General features: G+C 37.4%; 2 protein-coding genes across 3 annotated transcripts in view; one reads left to right on the top strand and one right to left on the bottom strand.

Annotated features, from left to right (window-relative positions):
• Positions 1-2,416: 2,416 nt before the first annotated feature.
• camk1a (calcium/calmodulin-dependent protein kinase Ia) lies at positions 2,417-22,088 on the bottom strand. Its single transcript, XM_077574062.1, has 12 exons — positions 21,889-22,088; positions 20,187-20,305; positions 13,903-14,034; positions 13,180-13,254; positions 11,363-11,501; positions 11,160-11,286; positions 10,842-10,917; positions 9,550-9,662; positions 9,395-9,473; positions 8,417-8,504; positions 8,165-8,327; positions 2,417-5,979 (listed from the first exon to the last, which is right to left on the bottom strand). Exons 2-12 carry the CDS (start codon positions 20,270-20,272, stop codon positions 5,876-5,878), a joined length of 1,182 nt encoding a protein of 393 aa, XP_077430188.1. The 5' UTR covers positions 20,273-20,305; positions 21,889-22,088; the 3' UTR covers positions 2,417-5,875.
• The window catches only part of pbrm1l (polybromo 1, like), a 20,360-nt gene continuing 19,298 nt past the window's right edge, over positions 22,079-23,140 (top strand). For both annotated transcript variants that reach the window (XM_077574059.1, XM_077574058.1), the window contains exons 1-3: positions 22,079-22,449; positions 22,719-22,875; positions 22,952-23,049. In XM_077574059.1, the coding sequence (XP_077430185.1) occupies positions 22,741-22,875; positions 22,952-23,049 (233 nt within the window). In that variant the 5' untranslated portion in view covers positions 22,079-22,449; positions 22,719-22,740. The remainder of the gene's footprint in view (positions 22,450-22,718; positions 22,876-22,951; positions 23,050-23,140) is intronic.

The raw sequence follows: 23,140 nt of genomic DNA, 5'->3' as shown, positions 1-23,140 counted from the left end.
AGTAAACACTGAAAAAAAGTTTCAAACCAGTTCACAATTATTGGTGGCTCTGTGTTGATCAAGAACATGAAATCCCAGTAAAATTCATTCACTTTTGTGGTTGTATATAATGTGGAAAGACTATCACTTAAATTTAATATATTAACTGGCTCAACATTGTTAACACCTGCACTTCTTTTCATTGACACTGGTAGTGATGATATATCTAATTATTTATTTATTTTGAATATCATGAAGCATTCTAGTTAATACCTGTCTATTTTCATCATTTACTATTCGTCAGACTGTCAAAGGAACTTGCAGGGTAGGCAACTGTGCTGTCATTGTACACCTGTGCTGCAATCCATAAAGTATTTTTATTATCATATTATTTCTATCTATTATTTCTTCTTGTGTGTTTGTGTGTCGTGGTTAGGAAACATGAGATTATCTCATAAAAGTTCCAGGTCTGGCATCTCCAAAGATGTATTTCAAATCAAAACTACAAGTTTAAAATACAATTAATAGACTAGTTGTGCTTTATTTATTTAAATGTAGTACAAAAGGTTACTTTTATGCGTTCTATACGGCAGGTTGTTGAACATCATGTTGTTCCGTAGTTGGCCAGCAGAGAGCAGTGTAGGCACTTCTTTAGACTGCATTTTCTATACTGCATACTGTAACTTTTGTAACGGAGATTGTTTTGTTGTTGCTCAGGTTTCTTTAACATCATATCAGGTTTCTGTTCTTCGCTTGCCTTTTTTGTTTTGCTTTTCCATAGTTTCCTTGATTGTCTTTGGTGGCTGAAATCTGTAAAAAAATGTAGTCTATTTTCCTTTGCTTACTGCTTTTTGTGACATTTTGAGTACATGTTTAATTTGTTCCATGGCCATGAAAATAAATAAAATACAAAATACGTATCTCAAATCATCTTGTACTAATGAATCTGTTACAGTGTCCAAAAAAAAAACAACACAAAAAATGCAGGTAAGAAAAAGAGCTTGCTAGAATGCATCAGTACGATAATATATACAAAATGGAGATGGCCCCAACTGCTCAGTCAGCTGCAGTTAACATTAGTCATTTTCATAGAAGGTAAAGAATATCTGCCTGTTCAGTTTGAGAGTCTTTTATGTTTGAGTTTACTTTGTGGTCTGGGATTAGGCCATCTTGAGTCATACCTGCACCCACTGGCTCAGTCAAATTTAACCCATTGTAAAAAATAATAATAATAATTTTAAATGAAAACTTTTTCACTTTTTAATAATTATTTTTCAAATATTTTATTTTCTAAAAATGCCCAATTCTAGAGACCCATGAGCTTTTTTAGTGCATCAAAGTGGCCTACTTTATGACTCTTTAAACATAAGCATAATGTAGTTTAGAGTACTCGTGGATCAGTCTCACATTGCAGTGAAAAGTCAAAACAATCACAAGTTCTAAAATTAGGAGGGAACGTTATCTGTGGATAACTAAAGTAAGCTATCTGAAATCTTTGCATGCATAATTAGTGCTGTTAAAGCGTTAACTAATTAATTAATTACAAAAAAATGATCACATTAATCATGTATTAACGCAGATTAATCACACACAACATAACTGCATGCATTAGAGTAAAGCATTTAATAAAAGTTTGCGTATGACATTCAGAATATTTGTTCTTGTCAGACTATTGGGGTCATTTTTCCCAATTTAAAATGATGCAACTAATTAACTGATTAGAAAAAGAGGAGGATGAGCGTGTGCAGTGGATCAAAAAATGTTGAAGACGTCCTCATAACATTAAATGTAACAATTAACAATTAAGCAATTAACCCATTCACTGCCATCGACGGCTATAGACGTCCAAAATTCATTTGAACTATTTCTATTAGTTTAACATTTTTTCCCACTTTTGTTAACAAGAGTATAAAAACATAGTGTTTTTTATATTGTATTAGAACAGATATAAAATTTGTGATTAATCGTGAGTTAACTAGTGAAGTCATGCGATTAATTACAATTAAAAATAGTACTCGCCTGACGCCCCTAACTTTTAATAATCTTTTCTTAAACAAAAAAAAAAGATTATTAAAAAAAAATTAAAGAAAAAGAGAAGATTATTAAAAAAAAATAGGGACATCAGGCGTTTAAAATTTGTAATCGTAATTATTCGCATGACTTCACTAGTCAGATTAATCACAAATTTTATATCTGTTCTAAATGTACAAAAAAAAATCTACTCTTGTTAACAAAAATAGAAAAAACAAAAATAATTGAAATAGTTCAAATGAATTTTTGACGTCTATAGCTGCCAATGGCAGTGAATGAGTTCATCATGATTAATCAAAATTCTATGATGTGATTAATCTGATTTTAAAAAATGTAATCGTTTGACAGCTTTAATACATATTAAAGTTGTTCATGTATTTGTGCAAATGCAACACAGTGCACACAATGCATAGACAAGGAAGATTTATTCCATTTCTTGCTCTCCGTGGGTACAAATTATTGTATTCTCCTACATCTTGTTCAATAACCCATGATGCATTGCATCCATACGTTTGTAGCTCAAAACAGCTTTACAAAAAAAGGATATACAATATATACTTATATATATATTTATATATAATATACAAGTGCTTCTTTTGATGCATTTTGAATGTGGTTGGGTAAAACAAGCATTAACAACATATATGAATATCGTATTTCAAAGTGGTCCAACGATGGCTTTTGACATTGAATGAAGCCCTTCACACACGGTTTGCATATTTTCCACGAGTTGTAGAAATACAGAGTGATTGCTTTCTTTTTTTTTTTTACTGCACAATATGGTTAACCTGTTTGAAGAATGGGTCGACACAAAACAAAACAAAACATGAGTCGATACAGCCTAATTTGATGATTTTTGTGACTCGGGGAAAGATTCATTTCACCATCCCCGAGTTGTCTTCCTCCTCTTTTCTTTGTGAGAATCACATCCATCTATATTTTTCTCAGTCACATACTAAAAGATGAATGTGCACTCAAGCATTACTACTTCATGAGTATGGCTTTGGGACCGCAGTCCAAGTGATTTTTCCCTTTTATCCTTTTTTTTTTTTTAACTCACTTTTGTTAGTTTTTTTTTTTGGAGTTGGCACTTCCGTCCAACCAGGATATGTATTTTTGAATCGCTATTCGCTACACGTCAGGGGACTTTAAAATGGATAAGACACGGACAAAAGTATGGAGACACATCTTAATTGAAGAGTATTCATGTTGTTATGTAATTGTTCATCTTTCATCATCTCATTTTAGTATGAATCTCGACTCAAATGAGATTGTGAGTCAGTCCTACATCACGGCCCTCCAACTTGACAGTTACCCAGATTTCCTTTTTTTTAAAAAAAACATGGGGAAATTTTGGACTTGTACGCTTGGTAGCACCAAAAAGCCTACTTTTTTTCCTATTAATAAAGTAAGTTACCTGTGGACTTCCAGATCATTTTTTTGCTCTCTACTTCTTCTTTGCTATCCAGCCGCCGTCCATGGCTGATTAGCCACTGCGCGTTACAACTGTCCACCCTTTTACACTGCCTGTAAAAAACGATTTTGCTTTTTTAATTTAAAGTGAATAACTCTGAAATTTCACACACGGTGGTCACTTGGCTCAGCCTCCGAAAACATGTCATACAGTACATGATACTGTTGTACAGTGATGCCTTGAGCACCTAGTTGAATTTTTTTTCCATGATTACACTTGTAACTTAAAACGTTCACATCTCAAATCATGTTTGCCCATAGAAATAAGTGAAAATGATATTAATCTGTTCTAAACTCCCCTCAAAATGGTAAATAGCATTCTTATTATTTCACTTTTCAAAGCATAATTAAGTAAAATGTCACTTCTTTTTTTTTTGCTGCAGTTCAATGGACATTGTATTATGTTAAGTTTGACAGTAAACTGATAGTGGCAATAAACAACTCATTCACTGCCATTTGATGGCTATAGACGTCAAAAATTCATTTGAACTATTTCTATTAGTTTAACATTTTTTCCACTTTTGTTAACAAGAGCATAAAAACCTAAAAAAAAATGATTGTACATTTAGAACAGATATAAAATTTGTGATTAATAGTGAGTTAACTAGTGAAGTCATGCGATTAATTACGATTAAAAATTTAATCGCCTGACATCCCTAATTTTTTATAATCTTTTCTTTTTTCTTTTTTTTTTTAAATCGTGTCAGGCGATTAAAAAAAATTGGGGTAATTAACTGCATGACTTCAATAGTTAACTCACGATTAATCACAAATTTTATATCTGTTGTAAATGTACAATAAAACAATTTTAGGTTTTTATGCTCTTGTTAACAAAAGTGGAAAAAATGTTAAACTAATAGAAATAGTTCAAATGAATTTTTTAGGTCTATAGCCGTCAATAGCAGTGAATGAGTTAAAGGATCTTTGTGCAGTTTGTCACTTTTTTACTGGCGACTGCCACCTCTGGCCCAAAGTGTAACTGCAGCATCCCAACTGTGGAAAGTTAGCAGCTCATGCGTGCAGTGTCGTACGCTAGCTAACACCACAGGCTAATGCTAGAGAAATCTTCTGTTATGGCTCCAATACAGAAATGTTGAACGTTGGTTATCAACACTGCAAAGGGGGACCAGCTCTGCATTTTCTTCCCTTTTTTGTATATGTAATGTGTCCCAATACTTTTGTCCATTTAGTAGTTTACACATGAATAGACCCGAAAACAACAATATGCGAGAAATGTCAAACAATACGTCCACCGTGCTGTGTTTTTGTACTTTTGTCAACATTACTTTTGGTGTTACTCACTTCACATTATATAGCTCAAAAAAATTACAGAAGTACATCATCGTCAATACAACAGTAGTAATAATAATAATAATCATAGTCATCGTCATGTGTGTATACTAATTGATCATCATTCATGTAAACATAGTTCATTAACCAGGTCATGCAAAAACAGTAGACCGACTTCCACTAGAGGTTGCACAGCACAGAGTAGTCGAAGCACCCACACTGAGATCCCGGATAGTAACCATCGAACAAGCTTTTTTTTCTTTTTTTTTTACTTTATATATAATGAGAATTTGTGGAATAGGGTTGCAGTCCTGTTTGTATAGAAAATTGATGGTTTGATCTTTTGTGGCTTTTCCACCTGTAGTACTCCTGATGACCTCAAGGGGGTATCTCAGTGTGAGCCTTTAATAACAAAACAGCCATTAAAAAAAAAAATAAGAACCTTAATAAGTTTTCATGTTCCGCCACCCTCACATGCAGACACTTTCAGTTCAGAACCGCTTGTCGCCGACCCAGTCTGACCCAGAGCAAAGAGAAAGTTTCTAACTTTAACTTTCAAGGTTTGAACACAGCAATTGAAAGATCATCAGGATGACCCTAAAATGCACTGCAGGTAAACAATGTGACCTCTCAACTTTTGTATACAACTGTTTTATGTTCCAGTACTTATTGCACCAATTGCTTTTCTCTAAGGAGCTGAATGGCAAATTCACATCAGGTGATGGATCCATAAAAGGACCTAAACCAGAATCTCCACTTCTAAAGCCTTTTCTGTGAGTCTTCATTTCTCTCTATTGCAACCCTCTGATGACCCTCTCCCAAGGGTCACAACCCTGTAGTGGTGGTTTCTGGTATGTGCGATATATGTGGCCGCATGCATTCAGTCACTAGCACCCCCTTGTGGAGAGAGACAAAAGGGAAACCAACAACCTTTACAGTAATTAAACATGACAAAGTCTGTCATTAGGGAAATGTCTCTTTTTGATCTCTACTCTGCATTCTTGGTCAGACTGGATGGACAGCAGCTCTCTTTGCACTCCAGAGAGTCTTAATATCATTTAGAGGGGGGGGAAATAAAAATAAAACAAAAGTGAGGTTGTGCTCAGATGCGACTGGCCGGCCTGCAGCAGTAAGTGCAGCTCCTCAGGCTGTCTCGGTCCGTACTCCCTTCTGCGCTTCCGCGGCGGTCGTCGCTGTAGTGGGACACTGGACGTGACACATGCCAGTTACACGCTGTTTTACATTCTGGCAGCTAGATGGCAGTAGGTTGCAGTATCGCACTTCAAACGCCTTCCTGTTTTATTTGCCAAAAGGGCTGTGGTAGGCTGGAAGCAGTGACCTACATTTCTGCAACGGAAATTCTGATATTCGTCCCATGAAATTGGGTTCATTTATTCCCAACTAAAACTTTATTAACAATTGGACTGTTGGCCTTTAGAATGTACAATAACGTCAGCCATTTTCCATTCTCTGGTTGGTCAGAGCAAGTCAAGTTGACTAGCAGCCATCTAAATACATTTAACTCATTCGCTGCCATTGACGGCTATAAACATCCAAAAATCATTTTAACTATTTCTATTAGTTTAACATTTTTTTCCCACTTTTGTTGAAAATCTAGATTTTTTTTATTGTACATTTATTTTTGTACATAAAATTTGTGATTAATCGCGAGTTAATTAGTGAAGTCATGCGATTAATTACGATTAAAATCTTTAATCGCCTGACGCCCCAAATTTTAAATATTTTCTTTCTTCTTCTTTTTTTTAAGTCATTCACTGCTGTTGAAGGCTATAAACGTCAATTAGTAAAAAAAAAATTGGTAATGTTTAACATTTTTTTTCCACTTTTGTTAACAATAGTATGAAAACCTAGATTTTTTTTAATTGTACATTTAGAACATATATAATTTGTGATTAATCATGAGTTAACTAGTGAAGTCATGTGATTAATTACAATTTTTTTTTTTTAAATTATCGCCTCTTGCCCCTAATTTTTCATAATCTTTTTTTTTTAAATCAATTTATGGCAGTGAATGTGTTAATAATGAGTATGATTTTTTTTTTTGATATATTAGATAAATATTGATGCTGAACTGTCCCAAGTTTTGTACATTAGCCTATATGCTGTTACATTGCATTTTTTTCATATAATATTGATGATTGATGATAATGATGGTATTAAAGGGGAAGTCAACCTTAACTCTTTGACTGCCAGACGTTTTCAGAAACGGGTTGTCCCCAGTGCCAGCCGATTTTAAGCATTTTGACTGATCTTTCAAGGTCCACAGAAAATGTTGTGTTTGGACTATGGAAACACACATACTACCAAATGAAAGATTGAACTCTCATCTTTCATCAGAAAAAAAAAGTTTGTTTCTACCTTATTCCGTTCTTCAGTAATCAACAACAGAAAATGGTTAGTTTCACCTCTGTTTTGAAACAAACGTCTTTTAACGTCTTTGGCACTCCTCCATAGGATTTTACTAAACGTTATTTAACGTTTTTGGCAGTCAAAGAGTTAAGCATTTCTTGACAATAATATGTTATATGTGACCTCACTAGTCTAAACATGACGTTGCTCAGGGCTCTGGCAAAGACAGCTCACCTGTTTTCTGAAGCTGAGCTGTGATTGGTTGCCTGAGTATTGTCATTTTCACTTGACAGCAGCAGATATTGATAAAAACTGCTGGATTTTGCTGCTTAATTCAATTTCCGCTACCGGTAGAATACCATATTTAGACTAGTGGGGCTGCATAGAACATATTGTCAAGAAATGTTTGGGCGGTTGACGTCCCCTTTAAGAGGTGGATGAAGTTGGGTAAATCAGTACCACACATGTATTATTTTTTATTTTACAATGGTTTACCTTGATATGACAGAAATGTTAAAAGGATAGTCAAAAAAACGTTGCAGTTTTTTTTAAATCATCTAAAAGTGTTTTAAAATTAGAAGAACGTAGAAGCCAACCAGCCTCACAGAACAGATTGTGTTTGACTATGGAGGTGCCGCTGTATTTATTAATCCAGTGAGGACAATTGAGCAGGGTAAACAGAATAAAGTACATAATTATAAAATAGATTACCATGTTAATGACCCTTGATCCGTCACATCCCATCAGCTTTGAATTATTGAGTTGTTTCGGGTTTAGAGTGACAATATTGTGAGCCGACAGCTCGTAGCTGTGCGTTCATTAATTTTGTGTTTTACTGCAGTAAGCGATGGCTTTTCTGTCACATTTAATGGAGCGTCGTGTAATTACAAACAGTCAAGTCAGGCTTTCTTATTTAGTGAAACTCGAAGATGAGTTCATCTTCTGATTTGCGCGACAGTAAACCATGTGTCCATGTGTATGTGTTGCAAAAAAAAAGACGATAAATCATTTTCAAACTCACAACTCTCATTCTCGCCATTCCCCAACTCATCTTCCTCTTCCTCCTCGGGCAGCAGGAGTCCGTGGCAGGGGCTGGTGGGAGTGATCTGGCTGGGCCCCTCCACGCTGGTCCCCAGCTGCAACCTGCGCATGTGGCGCACCACCGCTGTGGCGTTGAACGCTTGCTGCGGTGGAGAGAGAGAGCGCGAGCGAGGGTAAGGAAAAGCATACAAACGGCGCTCTGATTACTATTTGCTTTTACCAAATCACCGACCTTCCACTTGCTTTTGGCAAAATTCTTCTTGATTTGAGCACTGACGGATTCATGGATGTTCTTATCCAGAGCTGTGTCTCCACAGATCCTGGAAAAGCGACATGTCATATATTAACTCATTCACTGCCATTGACGGCTATAGACGTCAAAAATTCATTTGAACTATTTCTATTAGTTTAACATTTTTTTCCACTTTTGTTAACAAGAGTGTGAAAACCTAGATTTCTTTTATTGTACATTTAGAACAGATAGAAAATTTGTGATTAATCGTGACTTAACTATTAAAGTCATGCGATTAATTACGATTAAAAAAAAAATTTTAATTATTAAAAATTCGGGGCATCAGGCGATTAAAATTTTTGCACTCACATGTCAAGGTACTACTGTACTGTAGTTAACCGAAAGTTCAGAACTTATCATCACAGGAAGTCTCTGATGTTTTTCTGAAGTCTTATGCAACACCACACATGATGATGGTTGGAAATTTTTGTCTTGACTTTCAAGACATCATTTTCCAGATGATCTCCAAATTCTTCCTCTTTGGAGGATGTCAATGTAAAATGACGGCGTTAACTAGTCATGCGATTAATTACAATTTAAAAAAATGTAACCGCCTGACGCCCCTAATTTTTAATGATCTTTTTTTTTATTGCAGCAGGCGATTAAAAATGTCAATTGTAATTAATCACATGACTTATACAAATTTTATATCTGTTCTAAATGTACAATAAAAAAAAAAACTTTTAGCTGGAAAGTGGAAAATTAATAGAAATATTTCAAAACAATTTTTGACATCTATAGCCGTCAATGGCAGTGAATGAGTTAATTGAGATGTTCTCAAAATTTGTTCTTTCATTTTTACATTTTCATTAGTTGTCCCAATACTTGTCAATATAGCGTGCATCAATATGTGTTTCCCAGTCTCTATACTTTTATGCTGTTCCAATGATTATGTGCAGTATGAGAAACGGTTCCTACCATGGGTGCTGGAGGGCCTGTTCGCACGTGTATCGTTTTGAAGGATCTTTCTCCATCATGTGGCAGATGAAGTCTTTGGCTATAAAAGAAAGTTATGTTTATGATAATGACGTGTTTTCTGATTTTGTGTGCTGCAGATTTTAACTCATGGATACCTGAATCGGAGATGTCGTCCCAGTACGGAGAATCAAATTCATACTCCGCTTTCAGAATTTGCTCAAACAACTTGGCGTCGTTCTCGTCATAAAATGGAGGATACCCGCAAAGTCTGAAGGTATGTTTAAAAAAAAAAGAATACACTGCCACATTAAGAGCAATAAAGGAGCTATATTGGTCTTACAAGTATTTATTTACAAAGATAATAATGCTCAGGTTTTATTAACTGTCCAAAAGGTATGAACTCTTGGTCATTCAATCTGCAAAAAAATATCATTGTTATTCTTATCTTGTCACATTTCTTTTCCATGGCAAAATTCCCAGATTGACGGAGACATTTTACACATTTCTCTACCATTACCAATCAGTGCTCATTCAGGACATAAGCCCTTTATGTACTCAGCTAACTATTTTGCCATATGTTAGCATACCACCATGTTAGCATTTGATCAATTCTCATTAGAGTCATTACAAATATCACCCCAATACAGGAAGAGATGTAAAACACATTCCCAATTGGCCTGAGCATGTTGTCAGTTGAGGTTGCTATTTGACATGTTAGCTTACCATAATGTTAGCATGTTCGCATTTAATCAATTCTCATTACAAATAAGATAAGATAAGATAAGATACACCTTTATTTATCCCACAGTGGAGAAATTCACAGCGTTACTAGCAACAATACACACCATCACACATCATATATAATATATAAGTACCCAATATTTTTGCCATATGTTAGCATGTTAGCATTTAATCAATTCTTGTTACAAATAGAACCCCCAATACAGGGAGAGATGTAAAGCACTTATCAATCGGCTTTAGCATGTTGTCTGTTGATGGTTGTTAGTTGACGTATGTTAGCTTACCATAATGTTAGCATGCTAGCATTTAATCAATTCCCATTACAAATAGTACCCCAATACATGGGAGAGATGTAAAACTCTTATCAATATGCCTTAGCGCTATTTTGCCAGATTAGCATATTGTTAGCATGTTAGCATTTAGGAGGCCTACCCCATAGGGACAGATGTAAAACACTTATCATTATGCCTTTTATGCACTTTTTGCACTCACGTTGCCCGCTTGCTATATGACAGCATTTGATTAACATTTAATGCACACGTAATTTCTGCAGAAACTTCATCCCATAGTGATTGTAGTGTTTTACAAGCGTATGACTGAATTGCATCATAGTGAGAGTTGTTTGTAATATTTTGGCCTCTTTATTTAAACAAATGAGCACAAAAGACCTATTTTATTGCAACAAACCGAACAAATTCAAACTCACAGAATATAAGAGATGACTCCTATGGACCAGCAATCGACCGCTTTGCTGTACGGCTTCTGGGCGAGCACCTCGGGAGCTGTGCAACACACGCAAACGCACAGCAGTGTAGAGGGTAGCATTCAAAGTCATCTTGACCTTGGCGTGCTGCCGGGTCACGTTAAACAGAATAGAGAGTACTTATAGATCGCTTGCACTTGACTCGGTAGTGGATGAGAGAGCCTCTCACGAGGCAATGTGTACAAGAGGATGTCAGCTGAGCCAGCGAGTGCTGAGCATACAAAAGCCAGGAGTGGCTCACCCGGGAAATAAATGCCTCACCCACATATCCGGGAGTCCCGCAGGCTGTGGACATAACGCTGCCTGCTCCCTCAATTTTGGACAGGCCGAAGTCACTGATCATGATCTTCGAATCTTCGTCCATGCTGTAATACAACAAATTCTCCGGCTGCAAAACAGGTGGTATTATTAGAACAAATAACGCAGAATGCAGGCAGTCGGGCTCCACGTTTTTCCCCTCCTACCTTCAGGTCTCTGTGCACAATCCCCATATCATGAAGATATTTGACCGCATCCAAAATCTGGTGGATGAGTTGGCTGGCATCTCTCTCTGTGTAGAAGCCCTTCTCCACAATCCTGTCAAACAGCTCGCCACCTGACACGCTGCGTGATAAAAAAGCTGATTTTAATCGTAACCGAGTGACAGGCTGTGGTTGGTTATTGATGCTGAAGGCAAAAATGACAAGCTGACAAGATGGACGCAAATGGCTCCGCAACAGCCTTGAGGAATTCCACGTCGCTGAAGCGTGTAATTGGTTAAGCACCTACAAACATCTACTTAGTATTGATGTTCGAGACAAAAAATGACAATTTGGCGCTGATGTTCTTGACACTTTACACTTTTGTAACTTCAGAGCCTTGAGATTAAAAATAAATAAATAGAAAAACGTTCTTAAGGCTCTGTTTTCACACTTGTTAATAAACAAGCTAAGAAAAACCCCATGTCGTTTTTGTTGCTCAGCGCTCTAAACACAAGTGGCTTGAGAGCAGAGCTTTGAGGAACTCCCGTGTAAGGTTTAGACAGCTAGAAACTACTGTAGTGTTGAATGCAAAAAGGACTAGTGCACTTCCTCCAGCTCTCTGAAAACTCTGCTAAACTATAATAATGCATCAGATTTATATAGCGGCAAAAAAAAAAAAAAGGTTTTATATAGCGCTTTTCTAGACACTCAAAGATGCTTTACAATGGAATAGATACATTATCTATGCACTCGCACATTCACACTGTGGTAGCGGTAAGCTACTTAAGTAGCCACAGCTGTCCTGGGGCAGGCTGACGGAAGCGTGGCTGCCAGTGTGCGCCTACGGCCCCACCGACCACCACCAAACTTTCGCACCTGCCATACACCAGTGTGAGTAGCACTGGAGGCAATGTGTGTGAAGTGCCTTGCCCAAGGACACGACGACGCATGAACGAACTGAACGACCGTCTTTACACCCTGAGCCATGGCTGCTAAAAAAATTGCACTGAAGAACTCTGTTTTATAGTAACATGTAAAATGACAAATGGAGTTCTTCAAGACTGTTCTTAAGTGGCTTGCGAACAGAGCCTTGAGGATTTCCGCTAGCCTTTCTGTTCTCCAGCAGTTTAACACAAGTGACTCAAAAACAAATGTGAAATGAATGTTACCGGCAAAAATAATGGCACAGGCACTCTAAAAACAGTTGGGTCTAAAGTAGCCCAATTATGGATAAAAAAAAAATTTATCCACTTTATGGGTCAATTTGACCCAACTTTCTGGGTTGTTTTATACAAAATGACCCAATTTTTTTGACCCAAGTAAAGGATCTGACCTATATTTATGAGTTGTTTTACACTAAAAGACACATTTTCTTGACTCAAAGTGACCCTTGTGCTACAAATGGGTTAAAACAAATGTCTCTAAAACAGAGCCTTGAGGAACTCCACTAGTCATTGCTATTTTCCTTGAACAAAATAATAGTATTATTAAAATTTGAAACACATTCAGAATATCAGGGAGTCACTTTGATATTGCACAAACTGTAATTCTTGATTTAGCTCTATTACATTTAAAGTCTTGTTGGACAGTAAACGAGCCACTTTCCATTAAAAAAAAAAATGCTGCTGCTGCTGCTGCTGCTGAAATGTTTGAATATTTCATTTGAGATAGACTATAAACAGTACGCTGCATGTATGACATAACAGGCTTGTAGAACGTAATAAAACGGCCCCCCAAAAATTCAACAACATCTGTATTTTGTCTTCTACCCCAAATTCTAATTCCACATCAACAGCTCTCAAATTAAAAGGAGAACTCACAGCTGCATGACGAGGTACAGATGAGACGTGCTTTCGAAGATGTCCTCCAGAGAGACGATGTTGGGGTGCTTGATTCTGAAAATTGTTGTCAAAGCATAATTAAACTTGCGCTCACCAGATGGCATTATTGTCGCGTTGTGTCACAATTAGAACCCCTCACAAGTGTCAGAGAATGCAAGGACACAGTAGCATCGGGCTGAATGTGCTACTCGGAGCAGATTTCTAAATGACGGGAAGTGTAAAATATGCAGTGTGAAGCATCCAGCAGGGCATCGCTTGTCAACATGTGAGAATATGTTACTTTAACACCGTGGCAGATGATGGAGGATATCGCAGGGTGAGCAACTGCGCTCTTTTACAGATTGTTTTTTCTTTTTCTTTTTTCATCCCATGTAAATGCTCTTTTATTGGCTTAACAGTAGACTTCATATTTCAGTCCATCCTCACTTCTTCTCCACCCTTTACGTTTCCTTCTCTTCAATACATTGCTGCAGGGAACTCCACACTATCTACGCCTCTGTGTGCTGTTGCCCTGGCAACAGGGACACTAAAAATAGGTCTATCTTCTTTACTCCTGACATTTCCGGTGCACAAGCCTACTGTTTCTACTGACACCATGCATTTGGTGGCCCGTTCACTTGACCTCTTGCATATAATCTGCCCGGGGGGTTAAGCTCTTCCACTGGACAACAGGGGGGGGGACTTTGGTGGGTGTCATCTCACCTGTGCAGTACTGCAATCTCATTTTCTATATTGTTCTCTTTGCCTTCCAGAGCTTTCTTGGGGATGCACTTGATAGCCACCAGCCTCTGTGTTCTCTTCTCTTCGGCAAGAAGCACCTCAGAGAACGCTCCCCTGGGGGGGAAGGGGGGGGGGACAAGAACAGGAAGATCATAAGCAATTCCAGGGAAGTTTATTCTGATAATAGTGCATGATATCACACTTGATATTCACCGCAAAGATTCTTTGGTTTTAGGGCTTTGCACATCAAAGCATAACGGTCTACATGTAATGTCAAGGTTACAGCAATGTCAACCATATTATACACAACACAAGATTATGAATGGCAGTTAGTATATTTCCTGCAATTAAAAGGTATAACATAAAAAAATGCCATACAGCAAATTAACTCATTCACTGCCATTGACGGCTATAGACGTCAAAAATTCATTTGAACTATTTCTATTAGTTTCACATTTTTTTCCACTTTTGTTAAGAGTGTGAAAACCTAGAAAAAAATGTATTGTACGTTTAAAACAGATATAAAATGTGTGATTAATCGTGAGTTAACTATTGAAGTCATGCGATTAATTACAATTAAAAAATATTAATCGTCTGACGCCCCTAATTTTTTAATAATATTTTCTTTTTTGTTTGATTACTTAATTATTTAAACTCAAGATTAATCACAAATTTTATATCTGTTCTATATGTACAAAAAAAATAAAATTTCTAGATTTTCATACTCTTGTTAACAAAAGTGGGGGAAAAAAATTGAACTAATAGAAATAGTTCAAATGAATTTTTAATGTCTAGAGCCGTCAATTGCAGTGAATGAGTTAAAGGCTTTCTAGATATTAGCATGATTCAGTTCGATTCCAATTCAATTTGATATGGCTGAGTTTGAGAGGGTATGATGATAAATGGTACTTCAGTTATATAGCGCTTTTCCACTTTACAACTACTCATTCATCTACTGATGACGCAGCATCAGGAGCAACTCAGTATCTTGCTCAAGGATACTTCAACGTGGTCACAATGGCAAGGGATCAAACCCTCAACCTATGGGTTGGGAGACGACCACTCTACCACTGAGCCACGCCACCCACATACGTACATAATACAGTATGAGTGAACTAGTCAGCACTGTAAAAGTGGCATTTCCTTCAAATATATATCTTAACACAACATAACACAAGCAGCCTGAAATAATATAAACTGTATTTATCATGAGTCAAGCATAAAGTATATGTTATAAAGCAAATTACAATATTTAGTGAACAATGAACAAAAATAGTGAAAAACAGTCTGGTTAGACTTCAGTATTGCTTTGTGCTGTCTTAAACTAGTTGTCCCAATTCCTGTGTTTTAGTTTACCAGTACTTAAAAATCATATAAAAATTATCTAGAGCATGTAGTTAGTGTGTAACCGTTTTTTTTATCCCCCTTAAAGCTTATTTTCTTAAAAATTCATAAATAAGCGCAAGCATTTTAGCTATTCACAATGTTCTTTAGTCTTTATTCATACAAGTAACTTGGTGGAAATGAAATGGCGTCGCTAATAGCTGCTCAGACATATACATGAAATCTATTTTTACTTGAAAACTGCCTTCAAAAGTCACTTTAACTGATTCACTGCCATTGACGGCTATAGACGTCAATAATTTATTTGAACTATTTCTATTAGTTTCACATTTTGTTAACAAGAGTATAAAAACCTAGAAAAAAATGTATTGTACATTTAGGACAGATATAAAATGTGTGATTAATCGTGAGTTAAGTCATGTGAATAATTACAAATAAAAATCGCCTGATGCCCCTAATTAAAAAAAGAAAAGCTTATTAAAAATTAGGGGGATCAGGCAATAATTTTTTAAAATCGTAATTAATCGCATGACTTCAATAGTTAACTCACGATTAATCACAAATTTTATATCTGTTCTAAATGTACAATTAAAAAAAATCTAGGTTTCCATTCTCGAATTAATTTTTTGACGTCTATAGCCGTCAATGGCAGTGAATGAGTGAAAGTGGAAAAAAAGTCACTCATCTGTAATTTTTTTGTCAGCACAATGTACCTCTTAGCAAAGACAAGGCATATCAAGTGACATGGCGGTGCACTTTAGCAAGATACCATGAGTGGAATTGGATTAAGTCTGAGGCGACTAATGTGATGCTTCAACAAATAACCAGCGCTCGTTTGCTGATAATCATCTGGACGTACTTTTTTGGATGTAGCGTGTGTGGTAGTGATTGGATGAATAATTCTAAGTGGTTATATTACTAAGAAGCTGGGGTTAAAAAAAAAAAAAAGAAGCTCAAAAGATGAGGCCACAACACTCACGCACAGACATTTACAAGAACGGCAGCTGTTTTTTTTTTTGTTTGTTTTTTTAAATAAAAATGATACTATCTTTAACCTGTTCAATAATAGATACTGCAAATGTAGCGTGGCTGTTTTCCAAAAGAGACTAGACTGCATTATGGATTATGGTGAGGGAGAGAATGGCATGTATTTACACAGGAGCGTGGGGGGGGCACAGGAGGAGGCCATGAACATTGTTAGCGATTGCGGGGATGCTGTGAGACGAGAAAGGGGACCGAGTGGCCATTGAGAGTGTATGCACACAAAAACATTTGCTTCCTCCCAAAGAACATTTTGGGGTCCTCTCAAAAGTTCATCCCAGAATGAAAACTCTTGTGAACAAAAGCTAATATTTGTCAGTGACTTTTGCAAATGGGAGTCTGGAGAGCATGTGCACAGTCACACATTGCTACTGTTGCTGTGAGACACATGTAATTAAGCATCCACTTGCTCATTCCTCCTTGGAGACGTCGCTCTCTGTGGGTTTGCTGCTGAGCACTACATACTCTTATTTGGCATTTAAATAAGAGGCCGCTGTAGAGCTTTTTAATGCATGGCTAAAAAGAAGCATAAATAATGTTGATTATCTCACTGTGTATATTCGATCAATATCCTGACCTGCAGTAATTCATATTCTCAAGGTCATGTGTTGGTTAAGACGTCCACCAAGCACACTATCAAATGTGTTATATTGATATTGAGAAATTAATCATTTTTACATTTTTAATATTATGAAAAGACCAAATTCCTTAAGACAAGATTTTTTTCCAGATTTAGATCTATGGCTATAACATGTCAAAAATCGTAATTCACCAGCTAGCTAACTGCTAATAGACTAGACAACTAACTGAATGACTATGGTACCTACTAATTAACTAAGCAGCAAGTCAACTAACTGACGCATTATTACGCTCACTGACTTTATAGGCTACTTGACTATACAAACCGTGCTGATTGAATAGCTATAGGCCTATAAGATGACTAATTATGTTAATGTACTCATTTGCTAGTGTAGGCTTGCTTTTGCTGATTTAAAGTAACTAACCAACCGACTAATTATTCTGCCCGACTGTGCTACTAAAGACATTTAACATTTTCAATTAATATTTTTACTGTTTTTTAATTTACTTATAGGTATATAGATGTGATATAACCATGTATTGAAATGAATAACAATGTGATAATGATTTTGTGAACTTCATTTGAACCGCTTACTCCTCACCAGCTCTTGAGAATGCGCATGTTGCAGAATGTTGTCAGAGTCTCTTATCATTAGTCATTTGGTCGTAAAAACTGAAGGTCTGAGGTCAAATCCTGTTTACATCTGATGCCCGAGCCGGTAGGGGGGCTGGAGTAAACATGTCTGTTTGTTATCATCACTAAACCTTTGTTCAACCTAGGAGGGGGAGAGAAACCTTTTATCTTTCATGGATAAAAAGAGTGGGTGTTTTCATATTCGAGACACTCGAGGCTTAACATCACCTTTGAATGTAAGCATTTCTCCTGTGTCTTTAAGAGCTCTTAAATAAATCTTTGCAAAGAAAACTTCTTCATTGAGATCTCAATGCAATTATTTTGAACACGCAAGGATTACACTTAATAAAGTAATCAAATAATAACCTTCACTACCTACCATTCTAACGATGCTAATTATCTACCAAACTAACTTTGCTAACTGTCCGACTATGCTAATAATGGTAATTGGCAGCTAACGAACCATCGTAATGGATTGACTATGCAAATTATACAAAATGACAAGCTAACAAAGCATCAACATATGCTAACTGATTGTGCTTGTTGAACTAACCAGCTATGATCGCTAAGTGATTATCCAGACTATGCTAATTGACAAGCTAACAACCTGTCTTAACGATTCTAAGTGACTGACTGTTGCTGTTTAACGAACCAATTGTTTATGCTAACAAACTGAGTGACTCTTTCAACTACAGTATGCTAATTGAATTGAGCACACTACGTCGATGGCTCAAAGGGCCTCAAGCCAAAGTGAGACGCTAGCAATGCAGCAGCACTTCTGATTATGCATTATGTCTTTTGACTGGAATGCGCTTGTGTGACGAAGAACACGCGACACAAGCGTCTTTCCGTTTCATCCGCTTGAATGAGGGCACTTCGTCCTGACACCCGACTGAGCCTCAAACTGTGAGGATTAGCCAGAATTGAGTATAATATTTCAACATAAATCAATTAACCTCACACACTGAATTCCTGTAAGAGCTTCTCTGTAATCGTCTCTCCGAGCCCGTAAGGAGCTTTTCATCGACGCGTTCATGCCAGGTCCGACGACACTGACAATTGAACTACAAATACAATCTGTATTATATAACCTAGAAGAGTGTTACTGTAAATTACACAGCTTTAAGTTTTGGTGGTATGGAAGTGGAAATGCAGCATCATGAGTCATTAGATAACAGTAGCATTTAGCAGACCCAAGATGCTATGAAAGGATGGACTAAAATTTTGATTGAGGAGTGCAAGTGTGCCATTCATCTTTTGGTGGCTAAAAGGGAAAAAAAATGTCTACACTAACCACCTAAGTAATGTAAATGTACTAACTGACAAGACAGACAAAATATGTTACAATATATTTATTCTATGCCATATGCTACCTGAAACTAACTGACAATAGTCTATGGTAATGTATGAGAAAACCCTGTCATCAAAAGTGACAATTTACTCACTTGAAATTATACTATTTTGACAATTATTAAGTACAGTATGCTGATTATGCTGGTTCATTACCTAACTGACTAGCAAAGATAATTATGCTAATTGGAAAACAGTGCTAAATAACTAACCATGCTTTGGCTAACCGAATAACAATGCTGAGTAACTATCCTACGCATGCTAATTTGTTCATCGATTCAATCAATTAACTTTTTGCACTAGCAGTCAAATTACATAACTGACTGACTGTTATTGACTCTCATTCTAGTTAACTGTTAATTAACTATACCTACTGATCAGTTATCCTAATTGACTCTAGCTATCTTGACTAGGACTGTGCTGTGATAGTTAACTGACTCTAGTGACTAATTGAATGATTATCCTACCTTTGCTAATTGACTAGCTAGTAGCTAACTAACAAATGAACTGGCATACTATGGAAATATACAAACTAACTAACCAGTGAACTGTGCTAACTACTAAGTAACGGAGCGACTAGCCTACCTACTTACTGTATGCTGATTTACTAGCTAACTTACCAATAAAACTGAGAAACTATGCTAACACACAAATTAACTGACCAACTCACTGTGCTTACTGATTGACTGCTAGTTGACGCTTTGACTAATTGACTAACTCAGCGACTATTTTACCAGTGCTCTAACTAACCACCCAACTGACAATGCTAACACACATACAACCAACTGTCCAAACGGACTGCTGGTTAACCTTTTAACTCACAGATAACTATGCTAACTAACTATCTGAGTGACTAGTCTACCTATTCAACCAGGTCATGCCATTGCCAGGGCAATTAATCAATCTCAACTGGACTATTCTGGTTGTCTTATTATAATATGTTTTACCGCTCATTCGAACATGCTTTATCAGTTCATGCAACAGACTAGTTAGGCACTAGTACTAGTAGCCAGGGTGTTTGTGGGAAACTACCAACTAGTTATTCCCCAAGTTAGGGGTACACTGCAAATCCAAGAATGGCATCACTCTTTTTGAAATGTAAAACAATGGTTGTTAAAATGCCTTGTCATCACATCACCTGTCACAGAATATTAAAATTGTGGTCCTTTGCTACAAAAAGTTTGTCAACATTGGCTAAGAGCCTTATTGAGTCAGTTTAAAAAAAAAAAAAAAAGTACTTTGTACAGCGCTAGAAGCAACACATCCCCCCAGGATCCTACTTTGCAGCCTTTGCTGTGACATGGCCACTCCAACTTACGTCCCCAGCACTTCTTTGAAGTCATAATGCTCTTTAATGTCGGACGTCTTCTTCTTCCACCCGTTGCCGTCCTCTCCTAGAGGCATCCTGTCGAGCTGATGGGATTCGCCACACTACAGCTGCCAGGAGACGAGACAAGCAGCGTGCACAATTTGTTTGTTAGCCCTCACCGAAACAAAAGCAAACAATGTAAAATCATTATGGCACGAGTTGGAATAAAAATGTGTTCGTTTTTTTTTTTTTTTTACTTGAATAGTGCTGTGGCATACAATGTCCATAATTATATTTGGACTGCAGTGAATGCTGCCTGCGCAGTCTGTAAAAATAGATCCATTACTTCACTTAGCCTGATGTGATTAATGCTTAGTGCAGCTCATGTTTGACTCCACTGAATGACAATGAGACAATACCATCCATCTATTTTCTAGAACGCTTGTCCTCATTATGGTCGCAGGTAGGCTGGAGCCTAACCCAGATGGAAAGCGGCCCAATCGTCACAACCATTCGCACCATTGACAATTTAAGAAGTGTTTAACCTAAAATTCATATTTTTGGGAAGGTGGGACGCCAGGTAGGCAGTGTACATCCTAAGCTGGTCGCCCGGCCAACAACTATTCGGACTTACATTCTGACCGATGGACAAATTAGAGCACTGGTGTCAAACTCAAGGCCCGAGGGCCAGATCCGGCCGGCCACATCATTTTATGTGGCCCGCGAAGGCAAATCAAGTGTCAACTTGCTAAAATCGATCAACATTTCAAGTTGCCATGTGCAATAAATAATAACTGACATTTTTTTACAGTAACATCAATTATTAACATTATCCTTCTGATTGTAAAACTTTCACTGTCATAATGGCCCTCAGAGGTAAAAGTGACCCTCGACAAAAATGAGTTTGACAACTCTGATGAAGAGCCTTATTGAACCAAACACGCTTTTTTAAAATATATATATATAAGTAAATTTTTTCTTCTTCAAATTTCCCAGCAATGTTTAGGACCCCTTGACATAATATACATTCATTTTCACCAAGATGCATACACTTTTTGGTGGTTTTTTTTCCCGGGTCTGTTATAGCCCCCAGAGGGACGATTCTTTCATTGCAAGAATGCAAGAGGGCCGAAATAGCTAATGACTTAGATTCATAAAGCACTTTTCAATTAACGGACTCAAAGACTCTTAACAATATTTCAAGCCTTTTGGACTTGCATCCCATTAAAAAAATGTACAACCACATCTTCTGCTGACAGGCAGCTTGGATAATGACAAAAATGACTAACGTAACAGCTTGGAAGTAGGGCAAACAGAGCCAGTCACAAAAAGGAAGCATAGAATAAGGGGGGGGGGGGTGAATATCAACACATGCATGGACAGTAGAGGGGACGATGGCAGCATTTGAAGCAAAAATCAACCTTAAAAAAAGTCCATGCATTTTTAATTAAACCAATGTAGGCCTATTGATAAATATCTGCAATAACAAAGAGTTTTAAACCGAGATACATTTTTGGTCAACATGAAAATTGTGCTTGCGAGCGTGCGGAAAGCACTGTGGGTGTACTGCACCACTCAAGGATGACACGCTAAGCAAGACCGCGACGAATTCTTTCACACGGGTGTCATGCACGGACACTTGACATTTTGTATTCATGAAAGACGAGCAAATCAATGCGTAGGGGGAGGGGGGGGGGGGGATACAACGTACCTAAATGGCGATCTGTGCCCGAGGTTGTGCGCTCCTTGCCTCCGGGAGAGATGAGCTGCTGCTGGCTGGGCTTGTGCGCAGCGCTGCCGCTCCGCTTTTTGCTGCTCCTGACGTCAAAGACACGCACGTATGTGGACGTAGTGCAGCATGAAATCTCCTTGGATGGGGGGGAAAGGGATATAATGCGCTGTCAATCAAAAATGAGCAATGTTATCTTTGCAAATGCCAGCAACTGAGGGATTTGGTTTGTAAATAAACTCATGGAATAAAAGCATCTTTTAAAATCACGAAATCATTAAATGAAGTTATTATTTTATGTTACAAAAAGTTTGTTTCTACTAATTTGTATTCTATTTTTGTTACGCGATTTTTGTGTGCCTTGAATGCAGTTGCAGTACTGTTCCGAATCTGTAGATGGAGACACTTCCCGATTGTGGCGCTTTTTTTTTTCACCATACAAGCAACATGAGCTCAACTTCCGGTCTGGAGTTTTCAAACACTGGCAAGCTAGCCGCGATTATTTTAGCTCAGGGAATTACGGTTGTCTTCTCTGTCTTTGCAGTAAGTTTGTTATGTGATAACCGACTTGTGACCTTTCAATGTGCTTTATCTAACAGTGGTATACAGTCTGTCGATTTGATCGCTTGTTAGGCCAGCGGGAGTAAACATGCTAACAAGCTCCTTGCTTTGTTTCATACATCCAAGTGATGCTAATGCTTAGCGACTAAGTTTGGACTCGAACCACACGATTTATTATATATTTTTATTAAATGATCAGACTGGTGTATACACTTAAGAGAGTAGAAATGTTTTCTCTGTTTTTTTTTTAGCCCGTCGCTAAGCAGCGCATCAATGTCGAGCGCGAAGAGGAGAAGAGCTACTTCACCCTCCAGCAGTGTGAGCGGAGGAGGGGACCTCGACGACGTTTCCACTCCTGGGAGTGGCCGTAAAAGAAAATGGGCTTCCAGTGTTCCACCTGTAGACACGGTCAGTAGTAGTAGTCGAGTTTGGTGATGATGATTTGAATGATCTCCCGATGCTAACAAGGCTCGTTCATGTGTAGATTGCTATATGCCACGAGCTGTTCAACGCCGTCAGGGACTACAAGGATGATCAAGGGAGAAACCTCAGTGAACTTTTTCTAAGGGTACCAAAGAGAAGGTATTTAACAAAAATTTATTGGAAATTTTATTTTTCACTTGTATTGCACTTTTCTCCAGTTTAAAATGCCAAACCACCAATCAATAGTTGT

This window comes from Vanacampus margaritifer, chromosome 8 (assembly GCF_051991255.1).
Source record: "Vanacampus margaritifer isolate UIUO_Vmar chromosome 8, RoL_Vmar_1.0, whole genome shotgun sequence".
Classification (NCBI taxonomy): domain Eukaryota; kingdom Metazoa; phylum Chordata; class Actinopteri; order Syngnathiformes; family Syngnathidae; genus Vanacampus; species Vanacampus margaritifer.
Note: the sequence above shows the minus strand (reverse complement) of the source record. Positions and strands in the feature narration are given on the sequence as shown.